Source organism: Arvicola amphibius, chromosome 2 (assembly GCF_903992535.2).
Source record: "Arvicola amphibius chromosome 2, mArvAmp1.2, whole genome shotgun sequence".
Taxonomy (NCBI): Eukaryota; Metazoa; Chordata; class Mammalia; order Rodentia; family Cricetidae; genus Arvicola; species Arvicola amphibius.
Genome location: NC_052048.2, coordinates 17,160,229 through 17,179,089, shown reverse-complemented (window position 1 = coordinate 17,179,089; position 18,861 = coordinate 17,160,229). Strand labels below are relative to the sequence as shown.

The window sequence follows — 18,861 nt, the reverse complement described above, 5'->3', positions numbered from 1 at the left end:
AAGGACTTGAAGGGGAATCCTGGAAACAAAAGAAGAGAGTTAATCATGGTTTGGTAGCGGCATTTCTTGGCTGGGCTCTGTTTGCTAGAAGCAGGCAGCGATATGGCTCCTTAGAAAGAGGTTTTCCTGATTTAGTTATAGCAGAACAAAAGCTGTGGTTTTGAAAAAACAGCTTTCTGGGCCATGCTGCCAGCTTAAACTCTGATCTTTCAGGCAGGGGATCCAGTGACAGAGCATTTCAATGGGGTTTGTGAGCAGAGTGCTGCAGCTTGTTTAATGGTGATGTGGACCAGCTGTGTGCCTGAAGTGGGACAGTGAGCATCCTTCAGAGGTGCAAGCAGCTCCACTATTCTGGGTTAGGCAGGGCAAGCAGGCACTGCCATATTATCTGTAGCAAAGAGGCAGCTTAACTTTTTAAGAAGCACTTAGCATTTTAAGGATTCCTTTTGGACAGTAAAGGATTACAGATACACAGTAGGACAGATTCAGAAACAAAAGACGTCTAAATGGGTCAGAGTGATGATTAAATGTACATAGGCTTGGACAAGAGAAGAAAAAGAGTATAGAGAGTTGAAAAAGAAGTAATTTTTTTAAAAAAAAAGTCTTAAAGGACATAGTATAAACAGTCATAGATTAGAGGAGTAAAGATATAAAATATATATTAAAAAGTAATAAAATAAAAACAAGCCACATAAAGATGAAATACACACAGAGAGACTAGATTATGTATATTATTGTGTCTTCTTTGAATTTTCTGACTGTAAAGGAGCTAAGAACGAAGAGACATATAATTGTATGGACTGCTAATTTAAACCAACATAAAGGTATCTTGATTCCAAATTTTGAGTCTAAGGATATGTTGCTTTGGAAAAGAGGTTCTTCTTTTGTTTCCACAGACATGAGAACCTATGGATTGCTTCCAGACCAATATTGTTTGATGGAACAAGACCCCTGAATGGTCACCTTGAACACCCCCCAAGAATTACTATGCCCAAAATCAGTAGGAAGCAGTATGGAGAAAATGGCAACCATATTCCCAAATATGGTCTATAAATGTTTGTTTACATTTAAAGGGGGATATGATATAGACATAAATAATTTGCATTGGTATAGATCTTGGTTTCTTGATGAAAATTTAAGGTCAATTTTTATATGTATATTTTTGCTCTTGATAAAGGTATTGTGATTGTGTAGTCCATTTAAAAATGCAATGTATAATTAAGAAATACAGGTTAGCAGATAATTATCAAAAATAGTCAAACTTATAGTCATGTTTGTTAGATTTTCTAGATGTATAGAGATATATTTCAGAGACCTTCAGAATATGGCATTTACAACATTTAAGAACTTAAGCCTTTTCAAAGCAGTAAGACACATCAGCCTCTGGCAGCACCAATTACTTCAAGAGAAAGATGGGCATCAAAGAGGCTCCTTATGGAGTTTGTTAGCCATCTTGCCTGAACTGATGAACTGAACATGTAAGACCCACAGAGAAATGACTGCTAAGCTTGCCTAAAAGTGAGATGAACCTTCAGGTTTCTGCTTCATGAAAGAGTCTGCCAGACATTCTGCAGGACACAGAAGAGAGTGACTGACAACTATCAATATAGGCAGAACTCTCTTTGAAATTTCCTGCTTCATGGAAAAGTCTGCTGGATACAATTGGCCTGTAGGCTAAAGATAGATGCCCCAACAGTATAGAAGAACTTTGGGTGACTTTTCAGGTAGTGAGATTTCTCTGTCAATTCTATAATTTTAGAAGTTGATTGCAATGCACTTCCTATTTATTTAAGAAATATTATATCATTCTGGAGACTTTGATGGAGTTGAAGAATTTATAATTCTAGTTATAGTTTTCCTTGGTTATGATAAAAATAAAGTAGATATACATATTGGAACAGTAATTTTGCTTGATAACTGTTTTGTTATATGTAATTTTACTATGTTAAAATTAAAGCCTTCCTTTTTGTTTAAACATAAAAGGGGAAATGGTGTGGGAGATCCTTCTGTCTGTGTGTTGCTATTATTGGTTAATGAATAAAGAACTGGCTTGGCTATATATGACAGGAGAAGGGCAAAGTCAGAGACACGTCTTGGAGCCATGGCTAGACTCAGACATGCTGAAAATTTGCCAGAAAGCCACTGGCAGATGGTGAAAAACAGATGGGTTAATTAATGTGTAAGAGTTAGCCAATAAGAAGCTAGAGCTAATGGGCCAAGCAGTGATTTAATTAATAAAGTTTCTGTGTGATTATTTTGGATTTAAGCTAGCTGGATGACCAGGAAGAACTAGTGTCCTTCCAACAATTCCATCTCTAAAAATTCATTCAACTGCAGATATTTTAAAAATTATAGCATTTCTCTCAGCACTGATTATATAGATTCTTTTCCTATTGTTTCCTAAGCAAAGAATAACAAACAAATAATCACTGCACAATTTTCCTGTTTACCAATTCAGTTCTGTATTCTCTTTTCAATAAGTGAATTTATCCATACAATATTCAAAAAGAGATTGAAATTTTCAAATATCAATGTGCCATGTATAAGTAGTATATCATCCTCCTCCATGTAGGTACCTAATACACATATCCAAACATATATACACACAAGTCTCCTCCATGTAGGTACCTAATACACATATCCAAACATATATACACACAAGTCCCCATCAAATTGTCTCTGAAAGACATACATAAAATAAGCTCAACATTATTTTAATAAGTAGGTAAATAAATAAACAATGTTAGAAGAGGAAAATTAAGAAAACAAACCTAGTAATATAAAGGATTTCCTTCTAAAGATTCACAGAGTACTTACAACAGATTTAACATCATTAGACACATGCCACATGAATAAATACACACACAAATATTACATTTAACATGAATCATTTAAAAATTACAAAGTGTCTAATTCTAGATAGAAAAATTAATTTTGCTAATATTATATATTCATATATTTATTTAGTCCATATTAATTTCTGTCATTGTAGAACAATATAGATATTTCCATATATTCTGCCAACTGTAATTGTTAGGGTAGTCCTAATCTACACAAAATTTGGCCAAATTCACAATGCTACAAGTGAAGTACAAAAGGTTGAAATTTATACAATAATAATTTATTAAGAACTAATGTTCCTCTAAAATACAAAAGATGATATACATTTTAGGAAACAGAGGGATGCACATCACTGAGCCTTGCACCTCAGCCACCACACCATGGAAACAAATGCCCGTCTAAGTTTAGTGTTTCCCAGAATCAAGACATATGAGTGGCCAGATGGGAAAGCAACTCCAATAGCCCATAAAAGCAGAGAAACTGAATTTTTCTGCTTATATTTAATGTTACAAAACTGTAAAAGAAGTGACATGAAAACACAGGTATACAGTAATAAAAAAGTAACCACCATTTGCAGAGCCTTTATGTGGGCCGCAGTGCTGACATCTCTGGACCCTTGGGCATTGTATTGCATGTTCTTCAGATGTCGCCACAGGGAGAAGATGAGTAGGAGAAACACGGTCAGAGTCACAGTGAAGGGGATGAGTGTGAACATAGTGTTCGTGAGTACAACGAGTCTAGGAACTTGAGAATAATTACTTGAGATAACACTGAAGGATTCATTTGCTTCAATGCTGTAAATGAAGACATTAATGTGTGTGTTTATGACTAAAATGTTTAAAAACAAGAAAAACAGAGATGCCAACAGTGCCCCTGAAACCATTTTTATTACTCTCCACTTTAGATGAAGAAAAATAGAGTTTGAGAAACTGGCTATCTTAAGAAAATAGAAGATGCTGAGACATGTAGCAAGCCAGATACTGAAATGATTGGTTGCTGTCCAGAAAATACAAATTTGTTTCACAATTCTTCTAGTTATTCTTATGACCGGAAACTGTTCAGATACAAATAGATTTGCATTTAGTGAAAAAAGCAAAGAAATTCTGGAAATTGCCAGAGTAGTCAAGATCTGATCTATGAAACATATCTTTCTCCTCTTTACCCAGTCCATAATGTTCACTACCACTGTGAATGCATTGCCTAAATTTCCCATTAGCAATTCCACATTTAAAATAGTTAATAATATATAATGTAGGACACCATTCATTGTTTCCAAGATGATGTTCTGAATTCCACTATAGTGCTAAGTATTTCTTAATACAGTCTTTTGATGTATTCTAGATGGTTCTTGAAAATTTATAACATACTAATTTAATGAACTCATATATACAATCTCAAATAAACATCAAGATTTACTAATGAAGTGGTTAATATAGTTCCTCAAAAAAATATTACACTTTGCTAGAAAGCCCAGCTGAGCTTCATTCAGATGCTTCATACAATACACAAAATATACCGGAATCCACCATAGTTGGTGCTGAAAAAAAGAAGAATTCTCGTGTACTAATATCAAAACAAATAAATTTATTTGCATTGCTTTGACTGTTTTCATATTAAATTGTAACCATTTAACTTCTGACAAGGAAAAACTATACAGTTCTAACTCACATAAAAGGCAAAGTATCTGAACTTCTATGTAATATATGAATTCCATTAATTATCTCAAAATAAAACCAGTTAGGCATCTATACATATTTGCCAAAGTTCTTTCAACAAGTAAGCCATTACCTAACAATTTACACAGTTAGTTTATTTCAAATACCTGGAACTGAGAAGATAAATAATTTTACTTTTTATAAGGTCATATATGTATGCATACACATGCATATACTAATATAAGCTAGTTCATTAATATGTATTTGTTGACATCATAATCCACTTCATTTCTGACTTAAGTAATTGAGGTTTATCATTTACTTAAAATTTATTGTGCATTTCACTTAAAATTAGTGTTATGGTAGTTGTTAGGAGATGGTATAAAATTGCTTTAATTTTAATTGTGCAGTAGTAATGTAAATATTCTAAAGAGTTGTGACTATCTTATTAATTGTGACACATAAATAAATATGGAATAATTCCTATTCTGTTACAAAGCAGACAATAAGTTTACATGAATTCATTTGCACAACAAAAATTCTTTTCATTATCCATGTCTCCTACCTTTGTTAATGCATCTGATTCTTTTACCAGTATGAACACTAGGCACTATTCATTTCTCTCCGGTTTTCACTGACATTTGCTCCAGTAATATCACTGTGGGCATCAAGACATACAAAGGACAATACATAACCCAGGAGAGCCAGGGAATGGAGAAAAAGGTCAGAATAATCTTTAAGACCTAATGGATAGTCAAAGAAGCAACAACACAAAAGAGAAGTATTAAAATAAGAAAACAGAAAAACATGTGTCAAAAACTTTAGTAAACTTGGCCGAGTGGTGAATACTGGTATTCATGGCTTAGCACTGAAGGAAACTGGGCTAGTTGGTGAGAACCTGTATCAACATAACACTAACAAAAATGTTTAGATTGAAGGAAAAGCCATAGGTTACTGCATGTGAAAGATGGATATAACTGGAAATTGGAGCAATAGTGAGCAAAGAAAGTGAGAAAATTTCTAGAACCGAAACATTAACATACCTGAAAACAGAAAGGTCCTCATGAGATGGCTCTTTCCCTGTAACAAAAAGACAGGAGAAGACAAAGAGAAATGCAAAATAGATTAAGGGTGGGACTGTGTGGAGCAAATGCTAGTACAAGAGCTTCTAGGCCTTTAGGAAAAGTGACAAAACTTGTATTCAGGGGAGGCAGTAACTCCAGCCCAGGAGCTTTCCTGAGCTCCTCTTATCAACCTTCTGCTCTGACATAAATATTTGATGTTCTATTGGAATAGCTCTAGCTGCTGGACTCTGTAGGCAAAGTTGCTTTGCTTGACCCAAGACTGTAACTGTATTAATAGCAAGAAGATTGCTGTGAAAGTCTCTGACACAGTTATACAAAAAAACCCCAAACTCCTATTGATTTGATACAAGGCCCTCCTTCACAAAAGGGACCCATCAGCATACACAGAGCTACAGAACAAGCATAGGCTCCCATCCAAGCACAGGGCACTCAGCAAAGATGTAAGTCAGGTGTTTAAAAATTCAGTCACTGTTAGAGTGGCACAGTCTCTGCATGAGACCTCAGATATCTTGTTTTCTATTTTCTTGGTGAATATTTTATGTCATCAAGGATATCCTTCCATTTTGAACTATAATGGAACATTGTGAGCATTAGCTCTAATTTTCTAAGTGGCCATCTAGGGACTGGATGGTGGCAGGGAAAATATCCAGTGATTTAAAGATTTTGTTCCTTTCCTTCTATTAACTTACAACATATATACTTGAAAAAAGTTTAGAAATGTTATGAGGGATAAAACATACAAAAGAAACAACTGAGAAAAGATGCTGATAGGCCTTCAGTATAGCTCAGTGGAAGAATATGTTTCAATCATGTATGAGACCCTGGGTTTAATCAACAACCATAAAAATAAAAAAATAAAAAAGGAATCTTCTTAATAACTAGATTTTATGATATTAAATGGCATTTTGCATATAAAATAAGTGATAAGAACTATAATGATATAGTGATAGTAACATTATCCACAGTTGAAACGTATATGAGATTTTATTAAAAATCTTTTACATGGTTTTCAAAAATTACCATATTGTCACAAATGCCATATACCTTGGTGTTGCTGCATGCTGTAGTTAATACTTCTGGCATTTTAATAATCTACTAACATTTCACTTAAAATTGTACACTAGCAAGACTTTGCTCTGAGATATGCTTCTGTTTGTGTAAGTTTGCAACCTCAAAGTGGAGCAAATGGGAAAAGAATCAAAAATTTATGAATCTCACATACTTCATAATGTGTTTATTTGTTGACCTCTTGACAGCCTTCTCAAAATTTACTCATTAAGTCATCTATTTATTAACTCTGTAAAAAAATTTCACAACTATTTTGTTTTCATTTTTAGATGCTAACATTAAATAGAACTGACATGATTCCCCTTCCAAAATGCTTTTTCTGTATTTCAGAAGATTGATGTTGAACATGATTGATTCTGTTACTGAAATGATCTACCTTTACTTTTACATAATAATGATAATATTTCATAGTACCTCAATTTTAAACAAAAATGAGCTCAATTTGCATTTGAACAAATGCTTTTGTAATATGGTAGGGCATCTCTTGGATATATTCCCAAGAGTGGTATTGCTGGGTCCTGGGGTAAGTTGATTCCGAATGTCCTAAGAAACTGCAACACTGATTTCCAAAGTGTTTGCACAAGTTTGCATTCCCACCAGCAATGGATGAGTGTACCCCTTACTCCACAACCTCTCCAGCAAAGGCTATCATTGGTGTTTTTTATTTTAGCCAATCTGACAGGTGTAAGATGGTATCTTAAAGTTGTTTTGATTTGTATTTCCCTGATAGCTAAGGAGGTTGAGCATGACCCTAAGTGTCTTTTGGCCATTTGAACTTCTTCTGTTGAGAATTCTCTGTTCAGTTCAGTGTCCCATTTTTTAATTGGGTTAATTAGCATTTTAAAGTCTAGTTTCTTGAGTTCTTAGCCAGAACCTGGAAACAACCTTGATGCCCTTCAATGGAAGGATGGATGAAGAAAGTGTTGAATATATACATATTAGAGTACTACTCAGCGATAAAAAATTATGACATCTTGAATTTTGCATGCAAATGGATGGAAATAGAAAACACTATCCTGAGTGAGACAACCCAGACCCAAAAAGATGAACATGGAATGTACTCACTCATAATTGGTTTCTACCCATAAATAAAGGACATTGAGCCTATAATTCATGATCCTAGAAAAGCTAAATAAGAAGGTGAACCCAAAGAAAAACATATAGTTATCCTCCTGGATATTGGAAAGAGACAAGTTTGCCAGGCAAAAATTGGGAACTTGGGGGTGAAGTGGGATGGGACTAAGGGAAGATGGGGAGAGAAATGTGTGAAGGGGAGGATGGGGAGAGCTTGGGGGAATGGGATGGTTGGGATAAAGGAAGGGTGGATATGGGAGCAGGGAAGCATATATCTTAAGGGAGCCATTTTAGGGTTGTCAAGAGACTTGACTCTAGAAGGGTTCCCAGGTATCCAGGGAGATGCCCCCAGCTAGTTCCTTGGGCAACTGAGGAGAGGGAGACTGAAATGGCCCAGTCTTATAGCCATACCGATGAATATCTTGCATATCACCATAGAACCTTCATCTGGCGATGGATGGAGGTAGAGACAGAGCCCCACATTGTAGCACCAGACTGAGATCCCAAGGTTCAAATGAGGAGCAGAAGGAGGGAGAACATGAACAAGGAAGTCAGGACCACGAGGGGTGCACCCATCCACTGAGATGGTGGGGCTGATCTAAATGGAGCTCACCAAGGCCAGCTGGACTGGGACTGAAAAAGCATGGGGTAAAACCGGACTCCCTGTACATGGCGGACAATGAGGGCTGCTGAGAAGCCAAGGACAATGGCACTGGATTTGGATCCTACTACACCTACTGGCTTTGGAGGGGCCTAGCCTGTTTGGATGCTAACCTTCCTAGACCTGCATGGAGGGGGGGAGGACCGTGGACTTCCCACAGGGCAGGGAAACCTTACTGCTCTTCAGACTGGAGAGGGAAGGGAAGGGGAGTGGGGGAAGAAGGAGGGAAATGGAAGGCAGGGAGGAGGCAGAAATTTTTAATAATAAAAAATAATAATAATAATAATAAAGAAATAATCAGGTTCGACAAAAGGAAGACACCCTGAAAAATCTCTCATATTAGCTGTTGGGCCAGATTATCCAACATTTCAGAGGGCCTATGTTGGAGTTTCCTCTGAATTCTACATCCAGAAGAGAATCAAGACTGCTTGTTGAGATGATCAAGTATAACAGAATATTTAAGTCAGGACTTGAATGTTTCTAAATATTCTTTAGGTTCCCATAAGTTTATCAGTGCCCCTAATCAGCAGGAAGTAATCTAGAGAACTACACATACATTTGCTGGACAAGGAAAGCAATAATAGACATCCTAGCGCAGAAGGCATAAAGCTCAGGAGAAAAAAAAAGAAATGGATTATGGATGTTTGTCTTTCTTTAAAGTATTGGTTATTATGGATAATGGTCAAGAAAAAAGCTAAACCAAAGAGATTAGATTCAAAGTTTTTATGTACAAAAAGAGGGCAAATGCTGTGGGACAATGGTCTTGTACTATAAAGACTTGTCACTTGTATTCCTTTAATAAAATGCTGATTGGGAGGCAGCAAACTCCACAGGAGTAGGACTGAGGCCAGGATGAAATGATTCTGCTATTAACTGACATCATCTAACTGGGCTTACAGATATTGTACTTCCATTTATTTCTGCTTGAAACGGGTTTCAAAAAAATATTGAAATAACAGGTAAAGCTTAAACCTTAATCCTGTAAATTGCAAATTATTTTTTAAAAAATTAACTATTTTAAAATTGAATATACTAAAACCAGTAACTTCAACAAAACTCTAAACATGAGGATTATTTTTTTACAAACATTGATAAAAGGCTGTAAAATCCTGATGGGCATGAAAGGTGCTTTGAAACACATCTGAAATGATAGGACAATAATTCTCCTATGAAGCATGTGTGTGTGCCTCTGTATAAATAAACAAGTATACATTTAAACAACATTATTTATAGTTACTATCTCTTGAAAGAGTATTAGTTTCCTGGGTTCCCAAGAAAACACTCTGAATAATCTACTTATTAAATCTAACATTTTACTAACAGAAAACTAAACTGTTTAACGCAAATAATGGAGAAACTAAACAAAAGTGTTTTCAAATGCTGAAACAGATTATGTCTTATTGCATCCTAGCAAACAAGAATACAGTTTCAATTCAAAGTCAACTATAAATTCCATTGATCTACAGGAGGGACATGGATTTTATATATATATAAGAATTAATTTGAGCAGTTTGGGAATGTAGTATTTGTAGAAAGATAAGATTGGAGTTCACTAACACACTGTGATGTTATTTGCTTGACATTGGTCATGAAATTGTAAAGAATAACTGACTACATCCACAATTCAAGGGCACATAAAGTACACATATTGAAGGGGTGGCAGGAAAGATGATTTAGCTGGTAATAGAATCTTCACAACCTTGGTAATCTAAGTTCAAACCTCAGAATTCATAAAAAACAGGGCATGATGGTGTGTGTCTGTTTCACCAGTGCTGCTGGTGATAGGAAGTGGAGAATCAAGGATCACTGAGGCTTGCTGGCCACCAGTTCTACTCCAGGCTCATTGAGATAGCTGACATTTCTAGCTGAAGGAAATGGGACAGTGTGATAGGGTAAACAGCTGACAGTTTCTATGGTCTTTGCCTTGTAGGGTGTGTACATTATCACACATGAGTGTCCATACTGCAATACATCTCTGTGCACAAGTTTTGATTGTGATTTTTATGGTTGTGAACATAGAAGAGACTTCTCTGTTGAGTGAGTATGAAACCAATTTAACTGGAAAGACAACGATGAAGGGCACAACAACTTTTCACATGTGACTGTCCTCACTGTAGACACTTCACACTCACTTCACACCATTCTTCGCACCTAACAATGAAAACAAAATAGCTGTCAAATTATTTTATAGAGTTAATAAATAGATGAATTAATGAGTAAATTATGCAAAGACTGTCAAGAGGTCAACAAATAAACACATGAAATATGTATGTAGCATAAATTTTGATTCTGTTCCTACTTGTTCCACTTTGAGGTTACAAACAGAAGCATATCTCAGAGCAAAGCCTGGCTAGTATACAATTTTAAGTGAAATGTTAGTAGATTATTAAAATGCCAAAAGTATTAACTGCAGCATGCAGCAACACCAAGGTAGATGTCATTTGTGACAATATGGTAATTTTTGAAAACCATGTAAAAGATTTTAATAAAATCTCATGTACTTTTCAAGTGTGGATAATGTTACTATCATTACGTTATTACAATTCTTTGATGTCAAAGAGTCTTCTGTTTGTGTTGATTTCATTCGTTAATAAAGAAACTGCCTTGGCCCATTTAATAGGCCAGCCCTTAGGTGGGTGGAGTAGATAGAACAGGAAGAAGGAAGTGAGGTAGATGGCTCAGACAATTGCCCCACCTCTCCACTCTGGGACAGATGCCATGCCTCTCCTCAGTGAGACAGATGCCATGAAGCCAGCCACCAGGTCAGACATGCTGAATCTTTCCCGGTAAGACACCACTTGTGGTGTTACACAGATTATTAGATATGGGTTAGTCAAGATGTGAGTAAGAGGCTGAAACTAATGGGCCAGGCAGTGTTAAAATGAATATAGTTTGTGTATTGTTATTTCAGGGCATAAGCTAGCTGGGTGGCAGGAAGCAGGGTGGCGGGAATGCAGCAGGCTGCTCCCTTCACTACATTGGGTGCCAGATGAAGGCGTAAATCACAAACAATCCCACACCAGTTTGGAATTATGATTAATAGAATGGTTATTTATTTAAAGGGGAAAAACTTACAGATCACCATCCCAGACAACAGCCCTCTGGGCAATCAGGAGGGTAGCCTAGTCGCTGAAACTGGAAGCCAGAGACCAAGAAGAAGGAAGTGGCCATATTTTTAAAAAGAGAGACCATGCCCCAATGGGCTGGTATCTCAGTGGCTATTGGCTGAAGGAGCAGAAGGAGCTCCCACAACAGTTCTTATTACTTATTTTATATGCAAAATACCCTTAATATCATAAAATCTACTTAGAAATAAGATTCCTTTTTTATTTTTTATTTTTATGGTTGTTGATTAAACCCAGGGTATTATACATGATTGAAACATATTCTTTTACTAAGCTATACTGAAGGCCTACCAGCATACTTTCTCAGTTCTTACTTTTGTGTAGAAGGAAGCAGCGGGCTGCGCCCCACCACCCGGCCGCCGGCTAGCTTTACACCCGAAATAAATACACGGAAACTGTATTCTTTTAAAACACTGCCTGGCCCATAGTTTCAGCCTCTTATTGGTTAATTCTCACATCTTCCTTTAACCCATATTTAGTAATCTGGGTAGCACCACGAGGTGTGGCTTACCAGGAGAGATCTTAACCTGCGTCCATCTCGGAGAGGAGCAGCATGGAGACTCACTATGGCGAATGCCTGAAGCGTCTCCCCAACTCTACTTCCTTGTTCCCACAATTCTGTTCTGTCTACTCCACCTACCTAATTTTCTGTCTCTTAAAGGGCCAAGGCAGTTTTCTTTATTAATTAACCAATGAAAGAAACATAGACAGATAACTCTCCTCCATCACTTTTGTATGTTTTTTTCCTCATAACATTCCTAAACTCCTTTCAAGAGTGCATGTTAAAAGTTCATAGAAGGCATGGAGCAAAATCTTTAATTAAATGGATATTTTCCCTGCCACCATCCAGTACCTGGACAGCCATTTAGAAAATTAGACCTAATGCTCACAATGTTCCATTATAGTTCAAAATGGAAGGATTCACCAAGAAAATAGAAAACAAGAAATTTAAGGTCTCACACAGAATAATGATGAAAATATTCATGTACTATGCCACTCAAACAGTGACTGAATATATAAACATACAACTTAAACCTTTACTGAGTGACCTGTGCTTGGATGGGAGACTATGTTTATTCTGTAGCTCTGTTATCGCTGATGTGTCTCTTGAATATGGGTTACTCCTCTCTTGAAGGAGTGCCTTACAAAAATTTAGTAGGAGTCTGTCTGGGCTTTGTTCCTACAACTGTGTCAGAGACTTTCACGACAATCTTGCTTCTATTAATAAACTTGCAGTTTTGCATCTGAAAAAGAAGCAACTTGGATTACAGAGTCCAGCAGCTACAGCTACTCCAGTAGAACCTCAAATGTTTCCTGTTCAGAGTAGAAGGTCAAGAAGAGGGGCTTAGGAAAGTTCCTGAGCTGGTGTTACTGCCTCTCATTAATACAAACTTTGTCACCTTTCCTGAAGACCTTGAAGCTCTTGTACTAGCATTTGCTCCACACAGCCCCACCCTCAATGTGTTTTGCATTTCTCTTTGTCTTCTTCTGCCTTTTTGTTATGGGGAAAGAGCCATCCCATGAGGACCTTTCTGTGTTCAGGTATGTCAGTGTTTCTGTTCTAGAAATTTTGTCACTTTCTTTGCTCACTATTGCTATAATTTCCAGTTATAATCCATCTCTCAAACACATTAACCAATAGTTTTTCCTACAATCTAAACTTTTTTGTTAGTGTTATGTTGATACAGGGTCTTACCAACTAGATCAGTTTCCTTCAGTGTGGAGCCACATATACCAGTGTGCACCACTAGGCCAAGTTTACTAAAGTTTTGATACATGTTTTTCTGCTTTCTTATTTCGATACTTCTGTTCTGTTATTGCTTCTTTAACTATCCATTTGATTTAAAGAATGTTATGACCCATTGCTCCATTTGCTTTCTTTCCAGGGCTATGTATTAGCCTTTATATGCCTCTGTGCCTACAGTAACATTACAGGAGCAAATGTCAGTGAAAACTGGAGAGAAATGAATAATGCCTAGTGTTCCTACTGGTGAAGGAATCAGATGCATTAACAAAGGTAGCAGACAAGGATAATGAAAAGAATTCTTGTTGTGCAAATGAATTCATGTAAATTTATTGTCTGTTTTGTAACAAAATAAGAATTACTCTATAATAATATACATGTATGAATAAAATAGTCACAAGTCTTTAGAATAGTTATATTATTATTGCATCGATTAAAAATGAAAGCAGTTTTATACCATCTTCTAACAACTATCATATTACTAATCATAAGTAAAATGCACAATAAATTTTAAGTCAATGATAAACCTGAATTATTTATGTCAGAAATGAAAGGGGTTATGATCTAAATAAATGCATACTTATGAACTAGCATATATTAGCATATGGATATGTATGCATGGATATATGATTGTATAAAAAGTAAAATTAATCTTCTCAGTCCCAATATTTGAAGCATAACTATGTAAGATTATTAGTTAATTGTTTGCTTGTAGAAAGCACTTTAGAAAATATGTATAGATGCCTAACTGGCTTCATTTTGAAATATTTAATGGAAATTTTTGTTGCATAGAAGTTAAGATACTTTCCTTTTTATATGAGTAAGAATTTTATAATTTTTGTGAGAAAATTAATGATTAAAATTTAATGTTTGAACAGTCAAAACAATGAAAATAAATTTATTTGTTTTGATGACAGTACATAAGATTTCTGCTTTCTTCAGCATCAACTATGGATGACTCCAATCATTTTGTGTAATGGATGAAGCATCTGGATAAAGATCAGCTGAGTTTTTTGCAAAGTGTAAGATTTTTTAGAAGAATACTATAAACCATTTCATTAGTAAATCTCGATGCTTACTTGACATTGTACATATGAGTACATTTAATTTGTGTGTGTTATAAATTCTTAAGAATCAGCTAGCCATATACCAAAAGAATGTATTCAGAAATATTTAGCACTATAGTGGAATTCTGAACATCATCTTGGAAACAATGAATGGTGTTTTACATTACATATTATTAACTGCTTTAAGTGTGGAATTTCTAATTGGAAACTTAGGCAATGCATTCACAGTTTTTGTGAACATTATGGACTGGTTAAAGTGGAGACAGATATGCTTCATAGATCAGATCTTGACTACTCTGGCAATTTCCAGAGTTGCTTTGCTCTTTTCAATAACTGCAGGTATATTTGTATCTGAACAATACCTAGACATAATAGTAACTAGAAGAATTATGAGACAAATTTTTATTTTCTGGGCAGTAACCAATCATTTCAGTATCTGGCTTGCTACATGTCTCAGCATCTTCTATTTTCTCAAGATAGCCAATTTTTCAAATCCTTTTTTTCTTCATCTAAAGTGGAGAGTAAAAAAAGTAGTTTCGGGGACACTGTTGGCATCTCTGTTCCTCTTGTTTGTAAACATTTTGGTTATAAACACAAATACTGATCTCTGGATTAACAGAATTGAAGCCAATACATTCTTCAGAATTATCCCAAGTAATTATTCTCAAGCTCCTAGGCTTGTTGTACTCACCAACACTATGTTCACACTCATCCCCTTCACCGTGACCCTAACCGTGTTTCTCCTGCTCATCTTCTCCCTGTGGCGACATCTGAAGAACATGCAGTACAATGCCAAAGGCTCCAGAGATGTCAGCAAGGCAGCCCACAAAAAGGCCTTGCAAATGGTGGTCACATTCCTGTTACTGTACAGTATTTATTTTCTGTCACTTCTTTTGCAGTTTTGTAACATTAACTATGAGCTGAAATATTCAGTTTCTCTGCTTTTCTGTGTGACTGAAGTTGCTTTCCCTTCCAGCCACTCCTATGTCTTGATTCTGGGAAATAGTAAGCTTAGATTAGCATTTATTTCCATGGTGTGGTGGCTGAGATGCAGGCTCAGTGATGTGGAGCCCTCAGTTTCCTAAAATGTACATCATCTTTTGTATTTTGGAGGTATACTAGTTTTTAATGAGTTATTTTTGTATAAATTTCAACCTTCTACACTTTACTTGTAGCATTGTGAATTGTGTAGATTAGGTATACAGTAAATATTATAGCCTTGATAGAAAACATGGAAATACTTGTGGTTCCCTACAAGAATAAATATGAATATGGACTAAATATATGAACATATAACATTAGCAAAATACATTTTTTCTTTATAGAATAATCCCTTTGACATTTTAAATGATTTTTGTTAATATGTAAAATACATGTGTGTATGTGTTCATGTGGCCTGTGTTCAGTGATGTTAAATCTGTTGTAAAGATTCTGTGAATCTTTAGAAGGAAACCCTACAGATTACTAGGTGTGTTTTTATCAACATATTTCTCTTTGGATATTGTTTATTTATTTGTTTACACATTGAAAAAAATGTTGAACATATTTTCTGTACATCTTTCAGGTCCAATTTATGTGGCAGACATGTTATAAAATGTGTACATGTGTAACAATAGGAGGATATTGTAGTACTTTTATATGGCTCATTGATATTTGAAAATTTCAGACTACTTTTTCAATATTGTTGAATAAATTAATTTTTTGAATAGATGTTAACTGACTGAATTGGAAAACAGAAAAATTGTACAGTCTATAGTTGTTTATTATTCTGTTCCTTAGTAAACAATAAGAAAATAATTCAGTGCTAAGAAAAATACTTTGTAAATTATCTACAGTTGAATGAATTTTTAAATATGAAATTTATGACTGTGTAATACTAACAGTCAAAGATGAAGCTCAGGAAGATAAAAATTAGATAAAAGTCAAAGTATGGATTTCTTGGTGAAAATAGATATAGTAAATATCAATGATAAAATGTAAATTGCATAATAGTAACATTTCAAACACAATACAATCCACAGATCAAACAAATGAATGTACACTAAAAACAAATCAGAGAAATCTCACATTTTCAGTATGAAGATGGAAGCCTGTCCACTTTCCTTTTACCATGCTGTCAAGGCACTGGTAAACCAAAGAACATGGCACTCAGCAGGCTTTTTCTAGCACTACTTCAAATAACTTACAGAGAACAATTCTAGCAAGATTCATGTCTGTTAGGGACTTTCCCTTCATCAGCACATTAGATTTACTGCCATGCCTAGATAGTGGAATTCTAGCTCAATAATAATAGCTATGTTTCATTGAATGGTGTCTTGTTCTCAGCCTTGGTTGATGTGTGTGTGTGTGTGTGTGTGTGTGTGTGTGTGTGTGTGTGTGTGTGTGTGTCTATGTATGCTTCTTGGTTGAAGACAATGATGCTATAAGACATTAATTACCAGCAGATAATTGTAGAGAAGAGGGTTTTCCCAAGGAGATTCTATAGAAAACAAGACACATTAGAAAGAAAAAACACTATTACATGAATCCAATTTATCTGCTGAAACATATTTATGATGATGAAGGACCATTCATGATATCACTAGAGGACTGAAGCTCACCCATCCTTGCATTCACCTTTCTTTCTTTTTAAAAAAAAACTTGGTAACTTTAAAACATTTAAAGATTTGCCAAATAACATTCATACTTCATGAACTCAAATTTCAAAGATGCTAGACAAAGGAAAATGCTTGCAAAAAGTGAAAAAGTGTATGCCTTTATTTGCATTCTAGTAAATCAGAATTCAGCTTTGTCTTCAGGACCGGGGGTTGAAGTCTGAAACTCATGGTGAGGAATATAGTGTATGATTCATGTTGTTTAGGTATAGTAGTGTTTATTTACATGAAACTGGCATTGAGCTGTGGGTTTGTCTTAGTTAATGTTGTATTGCTCCTTAACAAGGTCCATAGAATGTAAAAGCCAGTAGAAAGTCATTTAGACTGAAAGATTTGTTTGTGTGTAAAAAAATATGAAAAAAAGGTCATGAATTTGAAAGAGAGCCAGGAGAAGTATATGGGTGGTGTGGGAGAATTGTCTGTATTCTGTCAATCATGTTTTAAATAAACTCTTATTGGCCAATAGCCAGGCAGGAAGTATAGACGAGACAACCGGACAGGAACTAGAGGTGGGGCAATGAAAACAGGAGTATTCTGGGAAGAAGGAAGTTCTTCCCACAGTCCTGCTCAGATCACTGAAGAAGCAAGATGTGACCTGCCCCGCTAAAAAAGTTAGCAAGCCTTGTGGCTAACATAGACAAGAATAATGGGCTAACGTAAGTTATAAGAGCTAATACGAAGCCTGAGATAATGGGCTAAATAGTTTTATAACTTATGGAGTCCTCTGTGTGATTTCTTTGGGGCTTAACAGCTATGGAATCTGGGCAGGATAGAAACCCCAACGAGCAGGCCCTCATGTTACAGAATGGCGCCCAATGTGGATAATGTTACATATGGGAGAGTTCAGATGGAGGAAATGGACATAGAAATGATACAAATATACCAAACTCTCAAAGGTAAATGAAAAAAAATGAACAAAAAGAAAATAGGACTTTACTGTCCATCCAGAAACAGTATTGCTAGAACTTTTTGTCAGGAGATTATTAATCATAATCAGTAACACAGGCTTAGTTACAACTGAGCATGCTTTTCACCCAGTTAGTGTGAGAATATTTGGTTTTGGAAAATCTGCCAATGTCTCTATAGCATTTGAAAATGGTTTGTGTATTACTGGGAGAAAATGATATCCTTAGTGATAGAATTCTTACTCCTTGAACTGTCTCCAGAATTGTTTCCTTAGGTAAAGTTAACACACTCATTTTAGAGGTGAGAAGGCCCCAGTCTTATGTTCTATACATATGGGCAGGTGAGAATTCCTATATTCATTGTCATTTACCACAAGGAGAAACTTCTCTGATGGGGGTTTAAATATGCTATGATCTATGGATATAGTAACAAGTCATTAGAGTATTTAAAGTCATTTGTTAGTTCTTTGAAAGTTTAATACAATGTATTTGGATATAGCAACAGGTCATTATGTGTCTTTAAGCTTATTTGGTAGTTCTCTGAATATTTAATACATGTATTTTGATCATATTCAGCTTTCCCCAATTCTTCTCAGCCCTCCTCCTTGTATCCTCTATCCACCCAAATTTATATTTGTAGTAAAAAGGAACGGTGGTCTGTGTTTCCAACATCCAGCTAGCTTAATCCTGAAATAAGTACACGGAAACTGTATTCATTTAAACACTACCTGGCCCATTAGTTCCAGCTGCTTATTGGCTAATTCTCACATCTTGATTAACCCATTTCTAATAATCTGTATAGCACCACAAGGTGGTGACTTACCGGAAAGATTCTAACCTACATCCATCATGGGCTGGAGCTTCATGGCATCTGCCTGACTCTGCTTTCTTTCTCCCAGCATTCTGTTTGGTCTACTCCACCTACCTATGTTCTGACCTATCAGGCCAGCAGTTTTCTTTATTAATTAACCAATGAAAGCAA

At 35.6% G+C, this 18,861-nt stretch overlaps 2 protein-coding genes across 2 annotated transcripts; one reads left to right on the top strand and one right to left on the bottom strand.

Moving 5' to 3' along the window:
* Nucleotides 1-3,190: 3,190 nt before the first annotated feature.
* Nucleotides 3,191-4,108, bottom strand: LOC119806535 (taste receptor type 2 member 140-like). Its single transcript, XM_038318310.1, has one exon. The coding sequence runs from the start codon at nucleotides 4,106-4,108 to the stop codon at nucleotides 3,191-3,193; it is 918 nt and encodes a 305-aa protein (XP_038174238.1).
* An 8,902-nt stretch (nucleotides 4,109-13,010) lies between these two features.
* On the top strand, nucleotides 13,011-15,405 carry LOC119806534 (taste receptor type 2 member 140-like). Its single transcript, XM_038318309.2, has 2 exons — nucleotides 13,011-13,051; nucleotides 14,508-15,405. The coding sequence occupies exons 1-2, from the start codon at nucleotides 13,011-13,013 to the stop codon at nucleotides 15,403-15,405; spliced, it is 939 nt and encodes a 312-aa protein (XP_038174237.2).
* Nucleotides 15,406-18,861: the final 3,456 nt, after the last annotated feature.